General features: G+C 37.9%; 1 protein-coding gene across 1 annotated transcript; it reads right to left on the minus strand.

Moving 5' to 3' along the window:
- Positions 1-8,442: 8,442 nt before the first annotated feature.
- LOC123388223 (olfactory receptor 4P4-like) lies at positions 8,443-9,372 on the minus strand. The gene has a single exon (XM_045067512.1). The coding sequence runs from the start codon at positions 9,370-9,372 to the stop codon at positions 8,443-8,445; it is 930 nt and encodes a 309-aa protein (XP_044923447.1).
- Between the last annotated feature and the right edge of the window lie 2,464 nt (positions 9,373-11,836).

An 11,836-nucleotide genomic window follows, 5' to 3' on the forward strand; every position in this document is an offset into this window, starting at 1 on the left:
AAGCCGCTGCCTTCGGCTCGGGTCATGATCTCAGAGTCCTGGGATCGAGTCCCACATCGGTCTCTCTGCTCAGCAGGGAGCCTGCTTCCTCCTCTCTCTCTCTCTCTGCCTGCCTGCCTCTCTGCCTACTTGTGATTTCTCTCTGTCAAATAAATAAATAAAATATTAAAAAAAAATAAAAAAAAATAAAAGAAAGAACAAGAACCATATGATACTCTCAATAGATGCTGAAAAAGCATTTGACAAAGTACAGCATCCCTTCCTGATCAAAACTCTTCAAAGTGTAGGGATAGAGGGCACATACCTCAATATCATCAAAGCCATCTATGAAAAAACCCAACGCAAATATCATTCTCAATGGGAGAAAAACTGAAAGCTTTTCCGCTAAGGTCAGGAACACGGCAGGGATGTCCATTATCACCACTGCTATTCAACATAGTACTAGAGGTCCTATCCTCAGCAATCAGACAAAAAAAGGAAATTAAAGGCGTCCAAATCGGCAAAGAAGAAGTCAAATTATCACTCTTCGTAGATGATATGATACTATATGTGGAAAACTCAAAAGACTCCACTCCAAAACTGCTAGAACTTGTACAGGAATTCAGTAAAGTGTCAGGATATAAAATCAATGCACAGAAATCAGTTGCATTTCTCTACACCAACAACAAGACAGAAGAAAGAGAAATTAAGGAGTCAATCCCATTTACAATTGCACCCCAAACCATAAGATACCTAGGAATATACCTAAGCAAAGAGGCACTGAATCTATACTCAGAAAACTATAAAGTACTCATGAAAGAAATTGAGGAAGACACAAAGAAATGGAAAAATGTTCCATGCTCCTGGATTGGAAGAATAAATATTGTGAAAATGTCTACGCTACCTAAAGCAATTTACACATTTAATGCAATTCCTATCAAAGTACCATCCATCTTTTTCAAAGAAATGGAACAAATAATTCTAAAATTTATATGGAACCAGAAAAGACCTCGAATAGCCAAAGGGATATTGAAAAAGAAAGCCAACATTGGTGGCATCACAATTTCGGACTTCAAGCTCTATTACAAAGCTGTCATCATCAAGACAGCATGGTACTGGCACAAAAACAAACACATAGATCAATGGAACAGAATAGAGAGCCCAGAAATAGACCCTGAACTCTATGGTCAGCTCATCTTTGACAAAGCAGGAAAGAATGTCCAATGGAAAAAAGACAGCCTCTTCAATAAATAGTGCTGGGAAAATTGGACAGCCACATGCAGAAAAATGAAATTGGACCATTTCCTTACACCCCACACGAAAATAGACTCAAAATGGATGAAGGACCTCAATGTGCAATAGGAATCCATCAAAATCCTTGAAGAGAACACAGGGCAACCTCTTCGACCTCAGCCGCAGCAACATCTTCCTAGGAACATCGCCAAAGGCAAGGGAAGCAAGGGAAAAAATGAACTATTGGGATTTCATCAAGATCAAAAGCTTTTGCACAGCAAAGGAAACAGTTAATAAAATCAAAAGACAACTGACAGAATGGGAGAAGATATTTGCAAACGACATATCAGATGAAGGACTAGTGTCCAAAATCCATAAAGAACTTAGCAAACTCAACACCCAAAAAACAAATAATCCAATCAAGAAATGGGTAGAGGACATGAACAGACATTTCTGCAAAGAAGACATCCAGATGGCCAACAGACACATGAAAAAGTGCTCCATATCACTCGGCATCAGGGAAATACAAATCAAAACCACAATGAGGTATCACCTCACACCAGTCAGAATGGCTAAAATGAACAAGTCAGGAAATGACAGATGCTGGCGAGGATGCGGAGAAAGGGGAACCCTCCTACACTGTTGGTGGGAATGCAAGCTGGTGCAGCCACTCTGGAAAACAGCATGGAGGTTCCTCAAAATGTTGAAAATAGAACTGCCCTATGACCCAGCAATAGCACTACTGGGTATTTACCCTAAAGATACAAACATAGTGATCCAAAGGGGCACGTGCACCCGAATGTTTATAGCAGTAATATCCACAATAGCCAAAATATGGAAAAAGACCTAGATGTCCATCAACAGATGAATGGATCAAGAAGATGTGGTATATATACACAATGGAATACTATGCAGCCATCAAAAGAAACGAAAAATCTTGCCATTTGCGACAACATGGATGGAACTAGAGCGTATCATGCTTAGCGAAATAAGTCAAGCAGAGAAAGACAACTATCATATGATCTCCCTGATATGAGGAGGAAGTGGTGATGCAACATGGGGGCTTAAGTGGGGTAGGAGAAGAATCAATGAAACAAGATGGGATTGGGAGGGAGACAAACCATAAGTGACTCTTAATCTCACAAAACAAACTGAGGGTCGCTGGGGGGAGGGAGGTTGGGAGAAGGGGGTGGGATTATGGACATTGGGGAGGGTATGTGCTTTGGTGAGTGCTGTGAAGTGTGTAAACCTGGTGATTCACAGACCTGTACCCCTGGCGATAAAAATATAAGTTTTTATAAAAAATAAAAAAATTATAAAATAAATAAATAAATAGCTATGCCATGGTTAATAACTTTTTATACCCTGAGGAACTGGAGCATAAACTAAGAGTACATGTCTACTCACTTTTGATAGGCTATAAATCATGTGCTTCCTGTTGAAAAAGATTTCTGAGGTACAGTAGGGAACAATGTCTCAGCAGAGGTTAAATTAGAAAATGGCAAAGATGCCTAAGGCCAGGTTTTGAAGTCTGCTTTAGCAGAGAATAAATGAATTGAAACAGTGCATGACAAATATCTGTGTGCAACTTCATACCCCAATAGCCCTACTTCCTCCTAGATCCCCCACATTTGCAACTGGTTTTCACAGACTTAACTCTGAGAGCTGGTACAAATGTATACACTTCTTCCTACAAATACCACAATGAGGATTTTGTTCAAAAAAAATTAATTCCTCTAAAAATGAGTTCCTCTAAAAGTAATAAGATGTGTTTGTAATCCAGGCCAATCCAATTAAAAAAGTAAATGTGGTTAAAATAGCTAGAAAGGGTCACATAACTGAGGGAAGCTTGAGTAGTACACGATAATACCATTGACCCTTGAACAGCCTGGGCCGGAACTGTGAGTTGTGTTACATGTGGATTTTTTTCAATAAGTACAGTACAGTACTGTATTTTCTCTTCCTTATGAGTTTCCTTCTATTTTGTTATAAAAGTACAGTATATAACACATATATCATGTATGACATACAAAATATGTGTTAATGAACTGCTCATGTTATTGGTGGGGCTTCCAGTCAACAGTAGATGATTAGCAGTTAAGTTTGGGGCAGGGCTCAAAAGTTATACACATCCCTAATCCCCACATGTGCAAGGGTCAACTGTAGATTATGAAAGGTACAACTGAGAGACTTTGTGACCTGAGTGAACAATATGAAGAAAGACTTGAGGCAGACAGAGAATGTCTGAAAATGATGCATCGATTATTATCAGGACCAGATAAGGACAGTATGCAGACTCATATGGGAGAGAAGTGAAGAATTTGGTTGTTACTAGGGCAACCATGGTCTAAATAACATTGAAAAACTTAAAGCTGGTCATCATTCTATGCAAGACAAAAATATTTTTTATATGGAAAAACACATAAGTTAGTAATCTGAGAGAAAACTCATAATGCTTGTATATAAACAACTTGACCTTATGTTTGGAAAGAAACATGTTTCCTATTTTCCACACAAAAAAATTTACCGATTTTCCATAAACAACATTGATGTGCTGGGATTTACAATGACTGTGGAGCTTGAATGGTGTGTGGATAAGACGCAGTTATAAGGATTGTGAAGTAAACTCACTTCTGTTGGTGACGTCAGTAGGCTAACATAAAGGATAAGGTAGTTACTACTTGGTCTACACAACTGCAGGCAGACCATCAGGATGAGAGCTTTTCTGTTGCAGTTCGGTCTTCAGAAGCCCAAACACAGACCCTGATGAAAATTAAGTCATGGGTTTGATCATAGATGTTGGAGGGCTATAAAGGGAACAGAAAACTCAGCCTCTAAGGTCCCTTATGTCAACAATAGAAACACAAAAAGAAAAAAAAAATAGATTGATTTGTCTGAGATGGTGAGGTCTGGGAATGAATCGGAGAATTTTGGGAACCCAACTTCCCTGAAACCTCTGCTCAAATAGAATTCCCTCCTCCGTATTTCTAGAGGAGAACAGATTCTCATGACCTGGGATGATATAATAACATCACCTGAGTTATTTCCTTACAAAACCATGCTTTTTTTTCTGATAGGCTCTGATAGCCCAGGTCTGATAGGCTCAAGAGATTTTGACAAAATTCCTGTGAAATCATCTCCTTCCACTCAGTCATCTTCTGTTACTTTAGAGGAAATTGGCTGAAGAGGAAATATATGATTGCATCTGATTATATTTAGTTCTTTCTGGCACTAACTGAAATGGAATGTTGCAGCATTAAAAACCCAAATAAAAAAGTACTAAAAAAGATGGGGGTTAAGGAAAATATTATTAACAAATCCTCAACCAGTGCATGGATTGTCTGCCTTGCACAGACCAAAGATAACTAGAGGCCTAGATCTATTCCAATTTGTGACAGTTGCTAAAGGTTTTACTTGTGTTTAGGGTCTTTGTGTGGGTAGAAAGTGTGACTATATGGGTAGACCTTATGGGTAAAATATAAGTCATACAAATGTTCACTACCTGTTGTACACTGTGGAGGAAATTCTCAGTGGTGCTAGATGAGATGAAATGTTTTGTGGATACAGCCACCCTCTTTTCCCAACTACCCAAGTTCTAACTAATTTGGTCTAAGGCTAAAGCAGCCATGGATGGGGCACCTGGGTGGCTCAGGAATTTAAGACTCTGAATCTTGGTTTCAGCTGAGGTCGTGATCTCAGGATTGTGAGATCGAGCCTGGCATTTGGCTCCGCTGTCGGTGTGGAGTCTGCTTGAAAATCTCTTGCCCTCTCCCCCCGACCCTCGCCCTGCTTTCTCTAAAATAAATAATTAAATAATCATTAAAAAAAAATAATAAAGTGGTCAAGGTGGTTTAGAAAGTTTCCCTATGAAGGCTATTGCTAGGGTTGAACAATATTAAATTTCCCTCTAAACTTTCATCTGGCTTCTGTGACTACTGAGTACCAAATGTTTGTAGTTATTATTACTGCAAGAGATAACCGCAAATTTCATGCGTAAAACAAGTAATTTACTATAAACTTAGGCTCAACGGATCAGGAATATAAACATAGCGAGGATGGCTTCTCTATGCCACATGACGTCTGAGGTCTCAACTGAGAAAACACAAGGACTGGGAATACCCACTAGCTAGCAACTGAAAAGATCTGGAGTCATCTTGACTTACATGTCTGGCAGTTGCCACTGGTTGTGGGCCCAGACATCAGATGAACTGTTGGCCATAAAAGTCTACGTCTGGCCTCTATATACAGTACCTCCATATGGGCCAGTTAGGAAATATTGCTATGGCCTTGTTTGGAAGCTAATTTCTTTCTTTTTTTTTTAATTTTTTATTTTTTTATAAACATATATTTTTATCCCCAGGGGTACAGGTCTGTAAATCGCCAGGTTTACACACTTCACAGCACTCACCAAAACACATACCCTCCCCAATGTCCATAACCCCACCCCCCCTCCCGACCCCCCTCCCCCCAGCAACCCTCAGTTTGTTTTATGAGATTAAGAGTCACTTATGGTTTGTCTCCCTCCCAATTCCATCTTGTTTCATTTATTCTTCTCCTACCCACTTATGCCCCCATGTTGCATCACCACTTCCTCATATCAGGGAGATCATATGATAGTTGTCTTTCTCTGCTTGACTTATTTTGCTAAGCATGATACGCTCTAGTTCCATTCATGTTGTCGCAAATGGCAAGATTTCATTTCTTTTGGAAGCTAATTTCTGTCACACCAGCATTGAATGCCCAAACATATTCGCTCCCCAGGGAGTCCACTCACTGCTGAGATAGCAAGTTGATTACACTGAAAACCTTCCATCATGGAGGAAACCAAATTTGTCTTCACTGAAACAGACACTTATTCTGGATATAGATTTGTCTTTCCTGCTTATAATACTTGTACCAGCAGCACAATGCATTGAATTCTGGAATGCCTTATTCACCATCATACTATTTCACTTAAGATTGATTCTGATCCAGTAATGTATTTCTTCCAGTAAAGATGCTTGGTAGTGGACATACACATTGAAATTCATAGATCCTACCACATACTCTATTCTAGGCCAAATTGAGTTCCTGAAATTTCATATATTGAATACCTAGATCCAAGTAACTCAGAAGATGACTATTTAGAGATAAGCCATTAAAGGGGCAATTAAGTTAAAATGAGGCCTTTATGGTGGGCCCTAGTCCTCTGTGGTAAGCATCCTTATAAGAGAAAATTTGGACACAAAGAAAAGAACGCCAGGAATGTGTGTTCACAGAGAAGACCCTGTGAGGACATATGGAGAAGGCAGCCTTTGGTTAAGCCAAGGAGACAGACCTTTGAAGAAACTAAACCTGTCAGTAGTTTGACCATGGTCTTTCAGACCCCATAAGTGAAAGAAAAATATATTTTTGTTGTTTTAAGCCATCCTATCTATGGTATTATTTTATGGCAACCTCAGTGAACTCATTCATATCCCATTTATCTTAGGTAACTGCTTAGATACAGTGAACAAATGACTTCCAAACAGACCACCAATTGAGAAATAGCATCCTGAAAAGCTTGAGCTATATTTTCAAGGATGTGTTGGCCAACATATCGTTATATCTCTCCCAAAGCCATCATAAACAGTTTTAGAATCCTATGGAACTGAAGAATATATATGGAAGTGCTTCCTTTATTATTACACTAAAGTCCTTTATAATTCTGCTTCCTGTACCAACAGTTTTGAGCTCATCTGGCTTTTAGGTTTTAGTTATAGATGTTATGGTTTCATGAGGGGCCACAACAATTACTTTATTGAACTGGAAATTGAAGTTGCCACCTGGATACCATTTGGGGTCTTCATACCTTTACTAAACCAAAAGATAAAATGGCGCTGGAGGGGGCACCTGTGTGGTTCAGTGGGTTAAAGCCTCTGCCTTTGGCTCAGGTCATGATCCTAGGATCATGGGTTTGTGCCCTACATTGGGCTCTCTGCTCAGCGGGATCCTGCTTCCCTTCCTCTCTCTGCCTGGCTCTCTGCCGACTTGTGATCTCTGTCAAATAAATAATAAATGAAATCTTAAAAAAAAAAGGGGGGGGGAGTGGTGGAATTGGTATTGATGATGAGGTGACATTTGTTTGTTTGACACAATGGGACATGAATGATCACTATTTGGAACACAATCCATTTCTTAAAATTTCTATAACTAATAGTAAGTGTTAATTTAAAAAAAATGAAAAGAAAAACAAGAAAAAATGGCAGGACCATTAAAGATTCAGAATGTCAAGAATGAAGATTTGGTACACCTTAGTAGATAATGAGCCCCAATATTAAAGGTTAACCTTAAATCAAAGGGAAGAGTGAGTAGGCAGTGCAAGAAAGAAAGGGATAAATGTTAACTTAAATCTAATGACCAATCATAGAAACAAGGACCCTTGTAGCAATGTAACAGTGTATTGAGTGATTTTAAAGCCTGTTCTTAATGTTACAGGTCTTTCCGGAAGGATTATAACCTGAACCAGAAGAGAAACTAACACAAAATGAACTTTGTCCAAATGTTGAGGATATTATGTTTCCTTTCTGAAAGGGAGAGAGGGAAACTAGGCTCAAATATCATACAGAAGAGTGTTTATGAATGCTGAATAGCTCATGTACCTATTGCCCTCAGCTCAAAAACCTACTATATATGCTCTCTTCTGAGATGCTGGAAGTAAAAACTACCTATATTTCTAATCTATCAGATGATTTCCTATTGTTTCTATCAACAGGGGTACACACTCCAGTGATAGTGGAAGTCAAGAGGAGGAGAAAAAAGACTTCATTACATGTTGAAGATAAAGTATTTAATCAAGGAATACTTTGGACTAGCATGTGAGAAGATTAGAAGCAGAATGAAATGAAAAAATAAATGAAAATTGTCTAATCATCAATAATATTATAATAATGTTGTATGGTGACAGATGATAATTAGACTTCTTGTGAGGATAATTTCAAAGTGTACAAAAATGTTGAATCACTGTGATGTATACCTGAAATGGACAGATGCTATATGTCAATAATACTTCAGTAAAAAAGAATAAAAAAAGTCTTTAGAAAATAATAAATTTATCCAGTCAGGAGAGGTCTGAGGAAATGCTAAAGATTCTGAGCTCCAACTGTGGCTGGCTTTTGCAGTCATGATATACTCTGTGTATATCATTTCTTCTTACTTCTAAGGCTCAAAGTAGAACCCTAAAATGAAATTCTAGAATGTTCTTAATACAAGTTACTTCCCTCCCCAAAATAAATGATGATACCACATTTTCTTCACTGCATTCTTCATTTCCATGTTTCTCAGCGTGTAGATCAGAGGGTTGAACATGGGGGCAATGATGGTGTAGAAAAGAGCAAACACTTTGTCTTCTGGGAAAGTTGTGGCGGGCCGAATGTAAATGAAGAGAATAGGCACAAAGAACAGAACCACAACTGTGACGTGGGAACTGCAAGTGGAAAGAGCTTTGGAGCGGCTCTCTGCAGGGTAAGCCCTAAGGGTATATAATATCAGAAAATAGGACACCATCAAAATCACAAAAGTCACCAGAGCAATCAGTCCTGAATTAACAACGACCAAGAGACCAATTCTGTCCGTGTCCGTGCAGGCCAGCTTCAGTAAAGGATACACGTCGCAGAAGTAGTGATCTATCTCATTGGGGCCACAGAAGGGTAGGAAGATGGTGAGGAGGAACTGACTGGCAGAGTGGATTAAGGCCCCAGTACAGCAGGCTGTGATGATTGCGTGACACCTCTCTTTGCTCATGATGACGGTGTAGTGCAGGGGCTTACAGATGGCCACGTAGCGGTCATAGGCCATCCCTGTGAGGATGAAGATCTCCACACCTCCAAATAAATGTGTGGTAAAAAGCTGTGTCATGCAGTTACTGTAGGAAATGGTCTTCCTTTCTGCCAGTAAATCAGCCATTAGTTTAGGTGTCACTGTTGAGGTGTAGCAAAGGTCGGAGAGTGAGAGGCAATTAAGGAAGAAATACATGGGTTGGTTCATTAGTGGACTGCACGTGATAGAAATTATTATGAGTAAGTTTCCCACCCAAATAGCAATGTAGCAAAATAAAAATAATACAAAGCAGAGGATTTCAATGTTCTCATTTTGAGAAAGTCCCATGAAAATAAACACAGTGACGTTATTCTTGTTTTCCATGATCCAGTGCCATAAAAATGCTTAACAGTCTCCTGAAAAGACATATTGCACAAGTTAGTGCCGAACATGTGCATGGAGAATATAGATGATGACACTGACATCATGAAGCTCTATTTAATGGATATGATACGATATGATATAATTTTTTTCTGATTAGTCTCATGAAGATTTCCATAAGTCAGTTTTTCAGGATATTATGTTCGATCTTGACATTACGTTTTATGAATGAATTCAATCAGTAAATTAAAAAAGTTTAATAATTATTATTAGTTGCCAAATGTTTTCTATTCTAAAGAAATATACAACAAAGTCCTTATAAAGGAAATTTTTCTGGATCCTTCCAAACACACATTTGTTTTTGTTTTTGTTTTTGTTTTTGTTTTTTTTAAGATTTTATTTGACAGATCACAAGTAGGCAGAGAGACAGGCAGACAGAGAGAGGAGGAAGCAGGCTCCCTGCTGAACAGAGAGTCCCATGCGGGGCTCCATTCCAGGACCCTGGGATCATGACTGGATCCTTAACACACTGAGCCACCCAGGTGCCCCCAAACACACATTTGTTAAAGAGGCAAGTATAAGTCATTAAAGTTGCTGTTAAATGATATCGAAGCAAATGTTAAGCTTGGCAATGGTCACTAGTGGACTTATATGCTTCCCCAAAATAGTTTCAGATTGAGGTAGAAAATGAACTTAGAGATTTATATGATAGAAATATATGTACAAAGTGGAAGATAGAAAATCTCTGCAGGAGGCCTCTGAGTTGGTTTGAATAATTTTTTGATTGCTTGTTTATCTTACTTAGTGATTTAGGACAGTAGGATGCTGATCTTTTGTATCAAATGTTTATTTTTATATCAGATATCAATACAAATCATATATTTAAAGGAACCACAGAATAAAGAGAGAGTTAAAACTAAAATGATGAGGCACCTGGGTGGCTCAGTGGGTTAACCTCTGCCTTCAGCTCAGGTCATGGCCTCAGGGTCCTGGGATCTAATAGCTTCAATCTCTTCATTTACCAGTTATATTAAACCTACAGGATTTGATATGTGAAGATACAGGCAATTTAGTTGCGGTTGACCATGGCTTCTGCTAACTTAGACTCTCAGTGCTAACGAAAAAATAACATTGAATTGGTAACCCATGATCCAATTGTTTTTCTATAAATTTTGAACTCAAAAGGCATCATTAATATTTACCATCTTTCTTTAGAAGTTGTGATATATCTTCTGCCCTAAACTTGTTGCTACAGTTTCTCATCAATTATTTTTTAAATTCTCCCCTTATCACTTTCTTTTAGAGGTTAATTGTATCACACACCAAACATAAAATTCCTTTGTAATGGGGCCTTAAAACAAATGAGTTTATTTATTTGGTACAATTTTAAGATTTAGAATTAGTGTAGCAAGAATCACTGAAAAGTTAGATTTCATGCCTCCAATGATGCCATGAAAATTTCTTCTTACCTATAAATAAGTACCCCCTATTTTTGAAATAATATTTAAAACACTTGTTTGGTCATTTTTTAAAGTAATTGCTTGTTCCTTTAAATAGACAGAAATAAAAACATTATCTTAATCATGTGCATAGAAATAAACAACCACCTGAGTTGTTTTTCTTTTTCCCCTTTCCCAAAATTAAACAAAATTTTACCAAAACCTGAAATTAATCCCCTATACAAATTAGTTGTCAGAATATGTAGGTAAAGCCCATCATTCTGTCTTCATCTGATAAAAAATTAATTTTCCAACTGATGAAATGTGGTTTAACCTCATAGCAAAACAATAATGTTAAATATGTGGTAGAATTTTCTATTTTCTCCAAACTCCAGTCCATAGATAATGCTTCATTTCACTCTTTTTTCTTTTTTTTTTTTTTTTTTTTTTCATTTCCCTGTTCTGCAAACTTCTGTGGTTTATCAAGTATGAACGACCACATATATTTCTAGCTTTTCAATATTATTTAGTTAAAGATTTATTTATTTATTTATTTAAGAGCACAGGAGCAGGGGAGGGGAAAAGAGAGAGGGAGGGAATCCTCAAGCTAAATTCCCACTGAGCACAGAGCCTGATCCTAGAACCTGAGATCACTACTTGAAGCCAAAACCGAAGAGTTGACGCTTAGCACTCTCTGAACCATGAGGCGCAACTCTAGCTTCTCAATTTTAGAGTGCAAGAGGACCTCTGATTTCTATTGTCAACTTAGTCATCAATTTTCAGTGTGATCCCCAAACTTCATTACCCTCAACACATTTGTTTGTCTAAAATAGAGGCAAATTCTTTGTTCCCTAAATAAATTAGAGAGTTGTGAGTTTCAAATTTAGAAATAGATGTATGAGTACTTTGAAAAAAATACTATCTAAATGAATATGTTATTAAGATCAGTTTGATGCACGTACAAGAGTAGTAATACCTTACGGATATAACAATTAGTTAAAAATGTCCTGATAAAGTATATATAGATC

Source organism: Mustela putorius, unplaced genomic scaffold (genome assembly GCF_011764305.1).
Source record: "Mustela putorius furo isolate JIRA1106 unplaced genomic scaffold, ASM1176430v1.1 tig00000127_pilon_pilon_pilon, whole genome shotgun sequence".
In the NCBI taxonomy this organism is placed as follows: domain Eukaryota; kingdom Metazoa; phylum Chordata; class Mammalia; order Carnivora; family Mustelidae; genus Mustela; species Mustela putorius.

What these genes read in the sequence shown, in the direction of transcription:
- LOC123388223 (XM_045067512.1), bottom strand. Translation starts at nt 9,372, where the DNA reads ATGGAAAACAAGAATAACGTCACTGTGTTTATTTTCATGGGACTTTCT.